This window comes from Passer domesticus, chromosome 8, assembly GCF_036417665.1.
Source record: "Passer domesticus isolate bPasDom1 chromosome 8, bPasDom1.hap1, whole genome shotgun sequence".
In the NCBI taxonomy this organism is placed as follows: domain Eukaryota; kingdom Metazoa; phylum Chordata; class Aves; order Passeriformes; family Passeridae; genus Passer; species Passer domesticus.
This window is the reverse complement of record NC_087481.1, coordinates 49,199,101-49,216,971: the sequence shown is the minus strand read 5'-3', so window position 1 is coordinate 49,216,971 and position 17,871 is coordinate 49,199,101. Positions and strand designations below refer to the sequence as shown.

Genomic DNA, 17,871 nt, shown 5'->3' with positions numbered 1-17,871 from the left:
GGCTTTGAAGTCTCCAGCTATGCAGAAGTCCCAGCAGAACAAGGAGTTCTGAGCTGAGACAGGTGCCTGCAGTGTTGGAGGAACATGAGTGCAAGAAGACAGAAGGTATGTCTTTTAATTCTCTGAGTTTTGCTTGTGCCAAGAGTCTCATTGAATCCATAGGGGGCTTTGTCTTGGAATGGCAGGAAAGTTGCTGGCCTGGCCTGTCAGCATTGCCCAAAGCCTCTCTGTCAGCCAGCTCTGTTGGCCTGACTTGGTGAACACTTCCTTGCCAGGGCTGGAAGGCTGGGAGTGAATGCAGCAGGAAGGGTGAGATCAAGCAGAAGAGGCTCTGCTCACATGCCCAGTGCTGCTGTGCACAGGAGGAAATGCTGCTGCAACCAAAACACCTGAACTGTCAGTGAAGGTACCAGACTCATCCACATCAGCTCTCTCTGGGCAAGGTATCCTCGGCTGAGAATCCTCCACAGCCACAGGGCACCAAAAGTACCCCAAGAGAGTCCTCCAAGAAAAAAGCTCAAAATGCATGGTGTTCAATGCAGTCTCTCCAGGCTAGACTGTCTCCATGGGCCATCTCTACCCCTTCCCACTGACTGTATTGTTCTGTCTTTGACTGAGTGGCTCTCCTCTGCAAATACACTCCAGCACTGCTCTGGTCTTGCCCCATCCAGACTTTACCCAGAAAGGTTTACTGAGCTTTCAATGACTATTAGCACAACTAGGGAATTAGAGAGAGGAGAAATATCAGCAGGGAAGATATATCAACATCAGCAGCGATGTGCCATAAGTATCCAAGTTGGTAGAGAACACTGAAGAGAAAGTCAAATTACTTGAGTGTTGCATACAAGAACCAAAATTCTACATCCCATATGAGAAACTAAAGCAAAAAACTGCATAAATTAAGTTCTTCTACTTGTTCTTGAAGCCTGAGGACTCCTTGTGTTTGTGTATAAAGGGTGTATTGACTTTGGCAGCACAGGGTACATCCTACAGGCCTCCAAGTATCTTAAGCCTACTGCCTCTACTTCTTTACTCCCATAAATTCCTTTTAAGAATGAATGAACTTTATTATTTTTAAAAAAGAAAAAACTTAATGAGTCTTCTCATGTATGGCCAAGATGAAAAAGCAAATGTTTAGTGTCTGAACTCAGGGCTGAAAGACAGCATGCATGGTAAGTGATGAGGACCTGTTGCTCACTATTTGTTTTAGAACAGTAACAATGTCACCATTTCCAGCCAGCAGTTATCACTCCCTCTGTGGTAGCACTGAAGGGTTTTTTTCTCAGTGGAATTAAACAGTTTGGGGCTTCTCCCTTCAAATTTACAGAATATCTCTCAAAATGCAAATCATCAATTTCCTGCCGATTACCCAGATGTTGCTAAAATACATGGTAATATATACATATATGAGTGTTTATCCATACATAAATATATAAATATGCATATATAAGCTCTATTCATATAAGATTTTTAAGTATATAAATATGCCTATGTGTCCTTGAATATACACATGCAATGGAAGAAAACAGATCCTCCTGTTGGAGATATTGAAAAGTCATCTGGACATCATCCTGTGCAACTGGTTCTGAGTGGGCCTGCTTGAATAGGGGGGTGGATAACAAGTATCAGGAGGTCTCTTCCCATTCCAGACATTCTGTGGTCCTGCAATTCTATTTTTCTACCCAAAAGCAATTATTCAAGATGGCTGTCTTCTAATAGCATCCATCTCTGGAGCATAGGAACAATTTAGCAGCATGTTTATCCAGTTCCTAAGATCCCAGAAGTTTTTCTCTGTATTTTTTTGTTTTTCCTTTTGGGACCTGCTGTGAAAAGTTCATTGTTTTACTGTTAGCAGTTCAATATGCTCCAGGCTGGAACACTGAGCCCAATGACAAAAGTTAAATATCCCTACATTCAACAACTTCATGAAAGATTTTAATCTCTAAAGTAAAATGCTTCTAACTGCTTTGCCCAGAAGGACAGATTCTGCAAACATAAATTTTACAAATAAGTTTTTCTTCCACTCAGTGGTGAGTTTTTCTTCCTTACAGCTGTCTCTAGGTTAAAATTAGATGGAAGAGAAAACTTTTCCAAGCTTGTCATGAGAAATGTTGTATCCCAAGTTACTGAGAAATATTAATGAGTGTACTAATGGATAGAATTAGGAGCTTTAATGACTTACACTCAGCTGCCCGGAGCCTTACAAACTATGAAGGACTGAAGGAAGGCTCCCAGAGGGTCTCATGATGTGCTGATTCTCAAATCAATCCTTGGATCTCTTTCCTGGGAGTGCTCACAGACTTAGTAGTTTCAGGCACCAATTCAAGGAAATTGTCTTATTCACTGTCTGCCATTGCAGATACTCCAGAGTTTTCAGCACCCAGCAACTAAAACAGGGAAAGCTCCTGAATTCTAATAATTTTGCAATGTGCTTAAACACATGCACAGGTTTTAAATCCTTGTATTAAGCCATGTTCCTAACAGTTTTCCATAGTTTGACCATTTTTGGAACTGGGTTACACAGTTCTAAATCTGGTATATTATGCCTCATAACTAAGTGAATTCCAGATTCTTGCTGTTCCAGCTAGGAAGAGATTTTAGGTTGATTTGGGAGCTTTATTGCACAAACTCTATTTTGTGTCTCTTTGAAGACAATTTCAGTTTTAGTTGCTTTGTAGGCCTCAAATAAGATAAATAGTTGTCATTATTTACCATTGACTTTTTTCTTAATTCTATTGCCCTCTGGCATTAAATGCATTTTGCTTAACCACAACAAAGCCCCAGGGGCTCTGCTGCAAGATCCCTGAAACCTCCAGCAAAGAGGAACAGCCCATCTTCTTTACATTGAGAGCAGGGTCCAACATTAAAGTGGAGAAGAAAAAGTGACACTGAATTTTTAGGAGGTTTTCATGTTGCATCTTAGCCATTTGAAACTCTGTTGTTCTCTGCCACAACAAAAAAAAAAAATGTCTTGAGTTCCTACAAGCCTGATAGGATACTTGAAGGGAGAAAACCAGGTAGTCCAAATTGTGGTCTAGCAGTGAGTGTCAAGAAGGAAATCCCAGAGCTGAGGGGAAAGCGAGGTAATCTTGATGTGGTTGAAAGGATAAGTGTGGCGCCGACTGCCAGAGAATAGCACAATCAATGGCACCACCAGCCTATGGAAATGGAGAAATTATTTTCATAATGCTGCATAATGATAAAAGACTGGCTGGAATTGCTGCTTGTGGTTTCTTATGCTGAGGAACATAAGAAATGCCTTGACATTTTCAGCACTTCAGAGAGAAGCCCAGGTTGTGGCAGACAACTGAGCTAATTATGAGGAAGATGGAGGGGAAAACAAAAAAGAAAGGCTCCTCCCAGCATGTCACAGCTTTTCTCACTCAGGAGTTCTTGTTAAATTAAGAAGGTGGAAGAAGCAAATTTTTCTCCCTCAAACCTGTTCCCTTTTGTCCTTTGGACAGCCTGAGCTGGCAGACCTGTTAGGGGGCCATGGTACCCCTCAGTCACACCCCACAGTTTTGCTAAAGCACTTTTTGCAGAAAACAAAGAGATAATTCACTATGGGAAGCTGCCAGCATGCAGCCATTACTGCAGGTTTGCTTTGTAATTCCTAAAGATCAGAGTTTCACAGCCTCTAGGAGGGTCAGCAGAAAGCTCAGCCCCAACATGTCCTCTATTCCTGTTCCATATCTATAGATACCAGATCAATGCCCTGCAGCTTCACTCCATGGCTCCTCTGAAATCCACCCATGCTGGAGAAGGTGGTCTCAGTTAAATTTTCAAATCCCTGAATCTTTCTCCAAACCTTGAGGTATCTGCTGCTGTATACCATCAAAGAACCAACTCTGAAGGTTTGTTCTGAGGTGAAGATCTCTCTGAATTATTCTCTCTTGCCCAAGATAAGGCGTTTAATATTTTCCTTTTCTCCCCAGAGGCAGTAAAGATGAGGGAGCAGTGACATGTAAAATGAAAACAAAAATACAGGAGGATGTTTTACCTCCATGAGGTGGAATCTGCTTGGGCTTTTTCAGATGTTCACGTTGCAGAATGGTGGGATCATCTACAACCACTGAGCTCCTTCCTGCACAGCCTGTACAAATAATGGTGACTGCACAAAGGCTAGAGGTGCTCACTGACCAACACATCTCCCTGGCTGCTGTTTAAGGACTGAAGGCATGGCTGACCCTGGTTAGGCTGTGCTGCATTTCATTTCAGTGTTTTGTGGTGGAGTTTGCACTATCTATTCTCAGTTCCTGATGCCACAGAGATGTCTCTATTGGAGACCACACTATGCTTCATTGTTGTGGTATTTTATGAGGCAGAATGTAGGCAAGGTAGAAAAGCTGCGATTCAAATCATCTCACAAGTAACATTGCACTGCCACTGAGGTGACTTTGGCCCATACCAGAGAGCTAACACAGCTCTACACTTCCAGTATATCAGCTTAACAGTGAGTCCTTGGGCTCCTCATTTCTTTCAAAACTATCCTGCTAGAGATGTACAACCAAGGAATAAATACAATTTCTCAGAGTGCTTAGTTTTCACTTTGGCACAATCTGTAGATGCTGTGTTCCAAAATCCTCATGGGAATTGAATTATCCCAAGTCCTACTGTGCTGCGCCCTTTCATCTAAATTAGCTGAAATTGGCTAATATACGCAGAGGTATAAGACAAAAATACAAACCCACAGAGAATGAAACTGTACAAACTACACTGAACCAAGCAGCTGGTGTCCTTCTGGGGTTCCTTTTAGTGACTAAGATTGTCATCTTCAAGAGTCAATTAAAAATGCCAGGGAAGTCTCTTCCAGAGAACCAGCATCTCCCTCTGTGCTCCCTGAGTGGTGCTCAGTGCTTGCCACAACCACCCCGTCTGTGAAACACCCTGACATTCATGTGAGAAATGGCTAAGCAGGTCCTTTGGATCAAGACACAAATACAGGATGAATGTGTTTAATCCAGCTCTTAATGCTGTTATTATTAGAGCCTATTTGCACAAATCAACAACATCTCTCTCAATCCTTGCCCAAGTGTCACCTTCCACTGGTAGGCCCCTGTATAATCCCTGCAGGAACCACCAGGAGACAAAGTATGATATCAAGAGGATAAAAAGAACCCTCAAAAAAAAAAAAACCTTCTGAAAGCTTCTGGTAAGGCCTGAAACTGTTTGGGGGCTGTGAAACCACACTGAAAAAAACCTCTGCCAATAACTCTCAGTTCCATCTATCCCAGGCAGACAGTCTTTTCCCATGGATTTTCCCACTTCTTGTAATCATCTGTATACTGTAAAATGTAATTACCAACATTATAAATATCAGCATTAGTTCAGATGACACCTTAGTCTTTTCTTTCTTTTAAGAATTGGGCAATCTAAACTTGTTTCATACCTATTCAATTACTTGAATTTCACCATGGAACTAGAAAACAAATTGAGTTTAGTGTTTAATATCTCTGCAGTTGCCAAAAAGATGGCAGGACAAAGAAAACACAATTTCATAAAGCAAAACTTCCCAGCTTCCACGTCCAGTAAGCAATTTTTCATAGGAGCTAATGGAAAAAACTTTTGTTTGCTCTTCCACAACTGCATAGAATTGACCTAGATCACCATAAAGCCTGAACTCTAGAGGAAACTGACAAGGCAATCCAGATTTTAGCCCAAATAACACATACCTGGAGGTAACATTTGGACACCACTTAAATACTGTTGTCAGTCTTCATGAACTGAAGGATAAAAGGCACTAAGTTGACTTCTAACAGTTCTGAAATCTGGGGGAATTGTGGCAGTTTAAATGACAGATGCTTTTGGTTAGAACTAAATACATCATCATCATTCATTTCAGCAGCAGCAGGAAAAATGAAAAATTCCATAGAAACCCAACGGAGATGATAGCTTAATGGTCTAGTAGGATGTGTATTACAAGACCCTGAAAACACAAGGATTGTTTAAACATGGAATGATGAATATGACCTTATCTTACTCAGGAAGAGTCAGAACAGCTGCATCCTGATGCCAAGTGTAAACAAAGGCAAAGCAAGATGTGCTGTGAATAATCTGGATTTGCTTCTTTATTCATCAGTGCAAAGTAAAGCACAGCAGAGACATCCAAGTTTCCCACCTCTCCTGTATCAATACATAAATATAAAAGAGCCCAGCCCACATGTGTTTAAACAGAGACTCAAAAATGTTTGAACATCAGGGAAGCTTAAGAGATGTCCTAGAGATTCTCTCAGGGAAAGAAAACTTCAGAGCACATTTATGCTAAATTGCACAAAATGCCCAGCTTTATAGCTTCATTCAAGGCTTTTTCATCCACAGGAAGGTATAACTTGTAAGGCAGATTCACAATCCACAAATTTCAGAAGCAATATGATTTGCAAGTGATCTCTCAATGCCCATTCTTTAGTATATCCAGCACTCTGACTGAGAAACACTTTTTATTATTCTTTTTTGAGGAAGGACTCTAATTTTTGAAGTAGAAGAGTGACAATAGTATCTCCACTGATTGGACAGCTCTTCTACATGCAGAAATATATGTTGACTCTAGAGAGTTCTTTATGAAAGAAAGAACTGAAATGCAGAAAGGCCAGTGAGTGCAAAATGAACTTCATAGCATTTTAAATAACATAACTTTCTTAGAAATCCCAAGGTGAGAAGATTTCATCAAGGAATATGCTCAGGTATCAAGGAACAAATTTTGAAGGGGCAGGGGTGGGGTCTAATATCCAGACACCAGCTCAGAAGTGCTTTGAGACAGCTCTGAATAAGATAAGAGACATAATCATTGTCATTTGAGAGACAATTCTCTAAAAAGCCTTGAAGAGAAGAGGTATTGACAGGAGATACAGACAGAAATCCTGCCACCAGCAATCACTCCAAAGCAGGGATATTTCCTCATCAAAATATTCAGAATAGTGCCATAAGCTATGTAAGGGAGCAGATTGACAGGCAGCACAGAGTCAAGATTAATGATGAGTCTCTAACCATCTAATTGCAGCTGAATATCTGAGAGCAGCAAATTACACCAAATATAGTGAATATAATCAAATGCACTTCCCATACAGGGAAAATATCTCTCTCTGGTGCTCCTGTACATGCCTGCTTCCCAGATGAATCAGTCAAATTCCTGTTTCAAGCTTTCAAGACCCAGTCAGAGATGCTGTCTATGTGAGGATAGTTATCCACAGGATAGCAAAGCCCATTTCCCTGGGATTGGTGGGCTCCTGCTGCCATGGCTGACCCATGGCTGCAGTGTGTTATGCAGGATCAGGAACCCCAGTGTGGCCTTTTCCAGTGTAAGATTTTCCTGTACTGTTTTCTCCAGCAATCTGATCACCACCATGAATCGCCCTCTCCTTCTGTGCCACCAAAACACAAGATATGGTCCTGGAAATGAGCCACAAATAACCTGGAAATAACTTAATAAATGCTGCCCTTATTTGGGAGGAGTGGGTGGCAGCACTGATACCACTCTGGGGAGAGACAAAGCTCTCACACATTCTGACTGCTGATCCATACACACTGCAGCAAATTAAACTTGACATGCACTCCTATAAATCCAGCCTGGCAGTGGAAGAGATGGATCCAGAGCTCTTCAGGAACATAATATAAAATAAATAATATAATATAAAAACCTGAATATCTGGTAGCCCCCATGGAGGAGAAGAATGGGACGGGACAGGACTTCTGCTGCCCTCTTCTCCCAAAAATAGGAAAGAAACTTTCCTATTGCAAAATTAAAGGAGTATCAGAAGAGTTACAGAGATCTTTATCTCCAGGGTAGCCCTTGGTTTTGGGAGCAAAATTGCCAAGAAGCCATAATTTTATTGCCACATTTTGAAACACAGTGGTGAATGCTAAATGATGCCTGTTCACATTCAGGTGCCAAGTGAGTACTTTAGGTACATTACCTGTCTGTTCTTTTCTAGGGAGCTAAGAAAAATAGATGCATTGGCAGTTACTTCTTTTTGTGCAGATATTCTCATTTGTGTTTCCCCGACATTCAAAGGATTTTAGAGCCATGCAATGGCTAGATTTATTCTAGAGGTATTCTGTCTACACTGGGTACACTCCTAAGGTGCTTCAACATTGCCTTGAACTCAGATCTTCAGCAAGATTCACCACACCCTGGATGATCAAGGGAATATTATATTCAATTCTTATTGCACAGCTAAGGAGACTGTTGGCAATAATATTTGCTTTGACCCATGTGCAGCTCCAAGGTAGCCCTAATTACTGAAGAACCATAGCCCCTCTCTTATACAAAGCAAGAAACATTGAATTCTTTTTAGTTCCTTCTTAATTCCCATTTGTCAATGTTATAGACCACCCTCAGAAAAATTATTGCAAGACAAATATACACAGATGCAGTGATTTTATTTGCTACTGCACTATTTTATGAGTGTGTACCGCAGAGCCTAACTTCAAGGCAAGAAGATTTATGATGTAATTACTTTAGTATATTGTTGTACAATTTGCAACTAATGGAAAAGAAATTTACTGGCTACACTTCAGCTGTCAGAAAGCCTGTCTGCAGAATAAGAGTGGAGGGAATATGTGCTTCTCCCCGTGAGTGGAAATGTTAAATGACAGGCATCGCTTAACCTGATCAAACATTTTAAACATGATCAGCTACCCATATCACAATAAGTAAATTTTCCTGCAAAGAAAATTAATTATTCTTCATAAGGAAACAGAAGCATGTGATATCAAGAAGCAAATAAAAAACTACCCAGCACACCCACTCCCAGGAGAGTCAAGCCCAGTCAATCAACTTTCTAGCCAAGTGTAAAAATTAAGAATTCCATGTCCTTTTTTAATTGTTTTAATTGGTAGTGTTTCCCAGTGGACTTTCATGTTTCACTTAGCCTATTTTCTCCCAAGTTGAAAAAAATGCATCTGATTAATAATCATGTAATTGGATTTCCAGTTCAATGTTTAATGTCTAACATCCCGTAATTAGGAAGAGCAAAAGCAGAGGCTTGTCTTCACTTTTGACATAAGATCTTTTTGATAGAGAAAAAATCATTCATATCAAATGCTTTGCAACTTACATTTCTCAGCAGCTTGCCAAATCTGTTCAAGTGAGATGCCTGGTAGTAAACATCCCTTTCATTAGAAACACAGAAATTGGAGGCATGAAATTGAATGGAGGAAGATGGAAGAGATCAGTCACAGTTTTCACTGGCCCTAATACCCAACATAATTTAGAAGGAACCCAAACTCACGTCCCTTGGAAATAAAATCAAAGTTTCCTGTTGCAGCAGAGATGAAAAAGCTGATGCAATCTGATGGGTATCTAAGCCTGAAGTGAATTTAGCCTATATCAAATAGCAGTGAATGTGAAGATTTTTGTTTGATCTTTATATTTGGGACAGTTGCATGCTCTCTGAAGCAGAGAGGCAGCTGTGGCTCTCTGTTCCTTTCCTCATATTCTACCATTTGCTCCCTACAACTACCATTATTTGGAAAATTCTGATTAAAATTCTGGACTCCCGCTATAGAGGTAGTAATATAGCATGTCTGCATCATAAAACTTCCCCTTACACAATTAGAATAACAATTATTAAAAAAAAAAAACAAACAAACACATTAAAATAGAGAAATACCTTTGCTCCATATCAAAAATGCAATGAAACCAAGGAATAGTTGAAATGAAAATAAATCATCCTGCCATCCAGGATCATATATAGTGGGCAGGTCTTCATATCCTCAACTTCAGCCTATTTCCTGGCCAATTTAATGTAATTATGAGGGTATTAAACAAAGCTTGAAATAAGGTAGGTTATGAAGCCCCATAACCATGTCCATAGCAGAAGGAAACCATGCCAGTTTCCATTTCCAAATATTTAAAAAAAGTCTTTCAAGTCCCTTTAAACAGTCAGCTATCATCTTATCACAAGTTCAGCTAATGGGAGCTGAAAACACCGAGGTGCTGCCATATTTTGAACCCAAGTATAATGGTGATGATCTGCTCCTTGATAAAGTCCTTACCCTACACATCAGATTTCAGTTAGGACCCTTCAAAAGGCAGTGAAGTGTTTGCCTTGACTTCTTATTTCTTGTTCATCACTCTCCCAGTTTCTGATCTCTTCCCACATAGGAACTATCCAACAGCAATGCTGTGACCGTGTCCTGAGCTGATGGACACGCCTACACAGAAACAGAGACATTCCAAAAGGACTCATTGAGGAACTCAGCCACGAATTCACAGGTAAAATAAGCTAATGCCTGGTAATAACCATAACAATAAAAATTATAATAATAACAACATGCCTTTTTATTGTCTCTGGGCACATATTCTGTATTCCCTTAGAACATCCTGAAGGCACATTTAATTGAGATACACAGAGGTGACTGTACTTCTCCAACTTCTTGCCTCTTCCCAGTGTGAATTCAACTTCAAGGCATATTTCTGGAGCAGAATTATAGCTCATACAGAAGAAATCAAGGCAGTACAAAGGTAACTTACCCCACAGTATGAGATGGGGATATTTAGGCATCTTTTAGTGTGCACAGCATATTGCAGGCACAGGGCAGCCTGTGACCTGAGACAGTCCAAAGCCCGAAGGACAGCCTGTTCTCACATGCTTGGTGCTTTTCCTCTGCTCCTCTGGGACTCCAGGGTGCCCAGAACATTGGCCTCCAAGGTCACTTCTGCCAGCATATCCCTCTCATCACTACTGTAACACAAACCAAAGGAAGTAATTTAACCTCTTCCTTGACTGATTTTTCCTTTTGCATAAAAAGGCAATGGTATTGATGTCTCTTCCAGAATAATAAACAAACTCCCACTCAAATGTTTATGAAAAAAAAGGACTTTTTTAATAGGAAAATTGAAGATATTCTGTAGAAAAGAAACTCTCATTATGTAAGTAAAAGGCAACCAAAAATTACAGGACCCTCGTGGAAAAGTCCTGAAACAGAAAAGCCAAATAATTTCTTAGCAATAACAGACTTAACAATGGCTTGGGGAAAAGAATTTATGAACCAATTATAAGTCTCCATAGCTCTATAAACCTAACTGAGATGAGCATTGACTAACATATCAAATTCCTGGTGGGGATTGGATTGTTAATGTGGACACCAAGATATGGCCACACCATTCAGCACCCCGGCTGTGAGACTACTGTATGCTGCTTTTCCCTGAGTTAGCTTCCACTTGTGTGCTTGGCTGGGTTTGGGAGAGGAACTGTTCCTTTATCATGCTCCATTGAGCTGGAGACAAAGAAATTACAAATGAAGTTAGACACTCCCAAAGGGTTACTTTTTTAAAAACTGCAGATTGGCTGCGAGGCAGCCTTTTATACATGCAGTCTTCTCTGCTTCCTATGAATTGAAATATGGCTTTTAAAAATAATGTGAGTTTGGGGGTAAGTAGATCTAATAATCTTGCCCTGATGAAATTATTTACATGACATTAGTCCATTCCTGAGCATTATACTAACAAGCAGTGTGCAAAAACAGGGAATATCTATGTATGACATATTGACCTGAATGCCAAATATCTGAGATTTCCACATTAACAAGCTGATGGGTACTATTACAGCAATTATGTCAAATAAACCAAAGCTGACTTTGAAGGTCTGCCTACAAAATGAGAGCCAAGAACATAATCATTGATGAGTCTGCAGCTGTGCTGAAGTTTATTCTGTATTAAACATCTCATATACTTTTATTTTGGTATGGCTTGTAGGATATCTCCAATACCAAAAAGTTCTGCTTCTCCCATGACTCAGAGCACTCTGGCTGGTAGAAAAAGGAAGGCATGCAAGGGGAAAACTGTTCTTGGCTGTGGTCTTCATGCTGATGTAGTTTCTGAGCCAGATCTCAGGGGTACACCTTGATGATCCCACTTGCCCACACCTATCATTTACAAGTTTTCACATCTGCACATGAAGAGGTCCACAAAACTTCTTCACATATCTTACCTCCTGGATTAACCTGGGCTGTAAGACTCAGTGGGGGCTTTTTCTGCCTCAGGAGAGGAAATAGTTGCCCTGGCTTCTTCTCAGGAGCAGCCTGCCTGGGGAGTCAGCACACCCCTTGTACAAACGTGAGACGAACCCTGGGGAGATGAAGAGTTAATAAATCTCCTGACCAGAACGGCTAAATCTCTTTAATGCAGCTGTACCCACCAGATAACACTGTGCTCCAGGAGGAGCAGCTTTTTTCTGCCCCATATCTGATCCAAGCTGACTTACCAGAATTGGTCTGACTCACACGTACCAACCAGCCTGCTCTCCTGCAGGAGCAAGGGATGGAGACAAAGCTTCCTTCAGAAGTGTGTTGGTGGTATTGGAGCCATTTCAAAAAAATTGTGCTGCCACAGACTGGCCATGTACTTTACCATCCTACATGCAGCTGTATTTTCATTTTCCATCAATTATTCAATCCAGTAATCCCAGGGCAGCATACAGATTCTCTCCATGAAATTCAGGCTCCCCATTAGATTACTGTAGCTTTACAAACAAAATCTGTCAACTAAAAATTATCACTTTAATCCCTTTTTTATTATTATTTTGCTTTCCAGATTGCAATACTGAAGGCCATGCTGCTGTATTTCTGTTTTATCTGTCCAGAGTGAGTCTGAAATTAACAAATGCGATGCCCATCTACAAGAAGGGTTGTAAGGAGGATTCAGGGGGCTGGAGACCTGTCAGTCTGACCTCAGTCCCAGGGAAGGCAATGGAACAGGTTATCTCATCTGTTCAGACTGGATATTCGGAAAACTTCACCAAAGGGCTGTCAGGCATTAGAACAGGCTACCCAAGGAAGTGGTGGAGTCACCACCCCTGGAGATGATGCCTTCAGTTGTAACTTTTACATTTTTCAGATTCTGGGTTGTTTCAGTGTGTAGTTCTGAGCTTCATATAAAGCTCTCTTCGCAGAGTAGGTAGACAAAACAATTCCTTCTCTAGCTGGGGACCAAGGACAACCTCGATACAAATTTCAGGCACAAGAGCATAAACAACAGTGAATTGAGAAGAGAAAAACAAGAAGGATGGGACTTCATAACCTAAAGCTATAATTGGACAATTAACTCCAATATGCCAATGGACCAAAACTTATAAAAGTGAGAGACCTTGTGAATGATCGTGCATTTTGTGACCATTTTGGGTTCATCTTGGGTTTAGCCCTGGCTGGGCTCTTGTACTGCCCAAGGTGGATCCATTGAGGCCTTTTAATAAATCCCTACTTTATCTCTGTTTAGCCTCTGTTCTAGGTTAGCCTTCTCATGGCATCAGAGGTATTTAGAAGACATGTGGAATAGGCACTTAAAGACATGTTTTAGTCCTTTCCTTCTGTATATCAGGCTCTAGATTCATTTTGTGCTATTCTGCTGCTGTCCAAGTGACATGAAGGCTACATTGTTTTCTACATTAGCTATACCAGGAGAATCTGATAAACAGAAATGTATTTTAAAATCAGGAAAGAGGAATTCTTGGTTGATATTCATCCCTCTTCTTTTGTATGTACATTGCTTCAATTGCAAGTCTGGACATTGCCCAGTGTTACCAGAATCCCTGCAGATTTTCTTTACACACTTAATTGACAGAGACCAGATTCTAACAGAAGAAACAGCAGTACGCCATATGTCCCTCCACTAAAGACTTTAGGAAAGCAGAGATGTGAACTATATTCGCCAATAATTCAGCAAGACTGCACAATCTGTAACTTCTTGCACTGTTTCCAACTCATTCCCTCTCATGAATCTATCAGCATCCATGAAGAGCTTTGTGATACTTTATATAATAGGGAATACCATTCCAAGGGCTCTGTTGCATGTAGCTAGTTTATATCTCAAATTATTTTTCTTTTTTTTTTTCTTTTAAGCACTACCCTTCCCTCCCTTTTCCCCACTGCTAAAACCAGTTGATATTAACACCACCGATGGTCAATGAACCCCAAATTATCAGAATTAGTAATCTCATTTGTATACACACAACATCCTAAAATCATTCATCTCCCTCAAAACACAAGCAGAAATTACATTTCCTAATGAAGTCTATGACTTGTTTCAAACAAGGTGAAAAACGCCCATAAGTCGCTATCTGTGATACATCACTCCTCCTCACATCTCACCAAACCACTCCTTCACATAGCTTAAGAAATCTGTCACAAGTCAAAAGTATCACAAAGCTGGAAGAGAAGCATTAAACTGATTTTTCACGATTTTGGAGAAGGTCTGCTGTGGTATGTTTGCAGAGCACTTTGTGTAGCACAGCCATGACCTATATCAATACCAGATATATTGTGATCAGAAAGACAGGTATCAAGAAACAAAATATTTCTTGGATTCCTTAACTTTTCCAGTCTGATAACTTTATACTACTGTAAACCCCTTTTCCTTCTGTTGGTTCTGTTGGCAAATGACATGATACAAATTCAGAAGAAAATAGGAAATAGGATTTGCCCGATGCCTCTTTGCTCCAGCCTTGTTCAGATGCTATGGTTCTCTCTGATTTCTTCTTTACCTTCATATAATACATCCCAATTGATATTTTATTGCAGTTTCTTCAAGACAAAAAGCAAAACCTGTGGCTTTATTTCTGTACTAGCTACTCAGTACTACTGCTTTCCTATGCAAGCTCCAAGGAAAGATCCTCCTTCACGTTGCCCTGCCATCAGTTCCTATCAATCAAAGCCCTGTCTGCACTGAGTGACCAGCACTGAATGCCTCAGAAAAGGTTACAAAACTTCCATAATTGGGTAATAATTCACCTTGGGGAAGTTTGTTCCTAGTGACAGGATGCTAGTGGGCAGCTTAAGCACTCACACACAGAGCTAATGGAATTAGAGGCTATCTGCAGTATTTGGGAGGCAGGAGGCAATACAGTGAAGGAGAAAACAATGAGATGATTGAAAAGGATCTTGGACCACAGACACATTTTCCTGTTTTTAAGCAGTCATTCTGCTCCTTACAATAATCCATGCCAGGGTGATCAGAGTCCTCAGAATCTGTATAGCCAGAGATGAAGAGAGTTGTAAACATGTACAATAACATGCACCATAGACCAAGGACACATGTTTTAGGTACTTTTGTCTTTTTGTCTTCCTTTCCCTCTCCTGAAGCTGCCATACACTGCCATCACATGAGATGACAGCCAAACTGGTTTGGAGAAATAGTCCATCTAACACAATAGGCTGCCACCAACAGCCTTGAAATTCTCCCAACACACCTTCACAGCCTCTGGTAATTTTGTTCTGAATGCATGTACACTTCCAGACCCAACACCTTACAACAGCCAGTCCAACAGCAAAACTCCCCTGAGCTTCATCACCTCTGCTTCAGGTGATGATAGGCAAGGCTAAGGCTTTCAAGGGAAATTTGAAAGGCTCAGATTACACACAGACAATAAAATGAGTAATATGCACTTACATCTCTTAATAGGACAGGCAGTGGCCAATTTGTTGCACTTTAGACCCTGTGTTTCACAGGCAGATGAATAAAAATGTACTTCCCTGGAGTGCAATAACAGCAAAAGAGGACTGACCAGGGATGAATCCTTTGCACCTGAGTCACTCAGTAACATGCAACTACTCTGTAAACATAACAGTAGATGTTGCTTCATCAGTTCCTTCCAAGCTTATCTGCTGCAGAAAAGATTAAGCATATTGACCAGGTGTTGCCTTTTGTGATATGTTTATTTTATTAGTGCATGTCCTTGAACTAACGCTGCATTTTATGTACCTGCCAGATAAGTGATTGAAGGGACTTGGCTTCTGGGACTGAGAACTCAGGGGAGGGAGGGAGGATGGGAGGGAGACAGGTACATTTCAGTACAGATAAGGAGTTCCAATTCTCATGCTCAAGCAAATGGCAGGGACAGAAGTGGCTCACCTTGTAGAGGACAGATTTGCAAATAATTTACTCTTCAAAACTGATCTTGGAGTACCAGAAATCAGGTCCCATTTCAAAATCCCCCTGTTTTTTTCCTTAATAATGCTGCCATCTACTTTAGCCTGTGGGGCTGTCTCTGTTAGAGGAGACATTTTAGGATAAAAAGACACACTGAGCAATCTCCCAAAGGCTTATCCATAGCCTGTGACAGACAGGTGGGTAAACCTGAGGAATTCCTTTCTGTGAACTGTCACTGATGGTACTAGTCCCAGGCTGGTGGATCAGCCCTGGTGGCTGAACTGTGCCATTGTCACTTCCCAGTGACTTCACACCACCTTGCATGGATTCATTGCCTCCAGAGGAGCACTGGACTGAGCTGGGCTCAGGCATGTTCCTAGCCAAGATTAAAGACAAGAACTACTCCAGCACAGTGAAGGCTTAATTAAGTTCTCAGCTGCCAAGTTGAAGACTTAAAAAAGAGGATCAGAGACATTGAAAAGCATGTGCTTGGCACTGACCTCTCTGTCCTGCGGTCCCACTTTGACCCCAAGGCACTGCTGCAAAAGGAACTCAGCATCCTCCCACAGCTGATGGGTCTTCAGGTTCAACCTGGCAGGCAAGGACCAGGTGGGTCCCTGCAAGTCAGCTCTTTGTCCTCTTGCGCAAGACAGATTGCTTCTCTTTCACTCTTGACTTCTGCACCTTTCTTCCTTCAGGAATGCAGCTTCAGCAGCCCCACACAGCAATGATAACTGCAGCTCCTCCAGTCCTTCATTTCCTTTTGTGTGTGTGTTGCATATGGAAGAACAGCAAAGGAAACCTTCTCCTCACAGGTGTCTCTGAACTCAAATTTCTGCTTTTTTCCAGAACTAGCAAATGCCTTTTAAGTAGCCTTTTTTCCAGATACATATTTTAGAGGCCACCTACAACACTTTGTGGTTTTAAACTATTTTCTTTGCACATGCCCACAGTTAGCCACCAGAGTGATTTTCTCCTTCCTATCCCTCCAGTTGCCAACAGCTACTGGCCTCACGCAGATTCACTCTCACTTTACTCTGAGGGTTTGGTTTCACAACTCTCCAGCAGAAATTAAAACAGAGATTGAACAGATCAGCTGGAAATTTTAGGACTTCTGGTTTTGTAGTGATTCACTTCTGTTAGCAGGTGGAGACAGAGACCACTAGCTCATCTCTTGTGTCACTAAATATCTCAGTAGGAAAACAACATTCCCTAACAAGTGCTATGGAATCTATGGAATGTGTTCTCAGCTGATCTGAATGCAGATGCTGAGGTTTGATGGTTATTATAAACCCAGCACAGTTAGCACACAGGCATCAGGTCAGTGATCCTGCAGCATCAGTAACCTCACAGCTTCTCTCTGGTGTTCCTCTTTTTTTTCTTCTTCTGCCTCCACACCATTTTCTTTCCCTTACACTTTCTCAAGCCCCCTGTTTTTAGTATTTCTGTCTGCTCTGGTTTTCTTTATCAGGGATTTGCCCTCCCTCTCTCAATTCTCTTGGCGACTCTCCATTTTCCTTGTGTGAACCAAGAATTTCCTGACAGCTGCACTTCCCTTCTTGTGCTTTGCCATGGCTGTCACTTTGTGTGCACGCACGGAGAGCGTGAGAGGAGCGCAGCCAGCCAGTGACACGGCTGGAATCCCACAAGAGCTGCAGGTGGAGCCAAACACTCCATCCATCCATCCATCCGTACAGCAGCTGCTTCCCTGGAGAGCAGCAGCCCCAGCTGGGTGACAAAGACCAAGCTCAGAGCTCTGGGAGCACCTGGGGGAGCCCAGAGCCCCGTGCCTTGACACACACATTTGCCACCAGATTTGTTGGAGCTGTACAGCTGTGCTTCCCCCTGCACGGTTCTGCTGCTGCTCTGTGCTGGCTTTTTACTTTTATAGCAGACAGCTGTGCTTCATGAAGAGACTGGGCAGGATTTCATCAATAAATGTTGGAAAACTGACCATTTTTTCCCTCATTCGCTCTCCAGACTCTCAGCACAGCTTTCCCCCCTCCATG

General features: G+C 41.4%; 1 protein-coding gene across 2 annotated transcripts in view; it reads right to left on the bottom strand.

Moving 5' to 3' along the window:
• LOC135306802 (uncharacterized) overlaps positions 1–17,871 on the bottom strand; it is a 193,020-nt gene that overhangs the window by 142,100 nt on the left and 33,049 nt on the right. The window contains exons 5-6 of one of the 2 annotated variants that reach the window (XM_064431300.1): positions 11,931–12,067; positions 10,472–10,682 (exon numbers count right to left, since the gene is read on the bottom strand). Coding sequence is in view for 1 of the 2 variants with exons in the window: in XM_064431303.1 (XP_064287373.1) it covers positions 12,034–12,067 (34 nt within the window). In the remaining variant the exon portion in view is untranslated. Of the gene's footprint in view, positions 1–10,471; positions 10,683–11,564; positions 12,068–17,871 lie in introns of those variants that run through there. The other variant, XM_064431303.1, reaches the window with a different exon arrangement.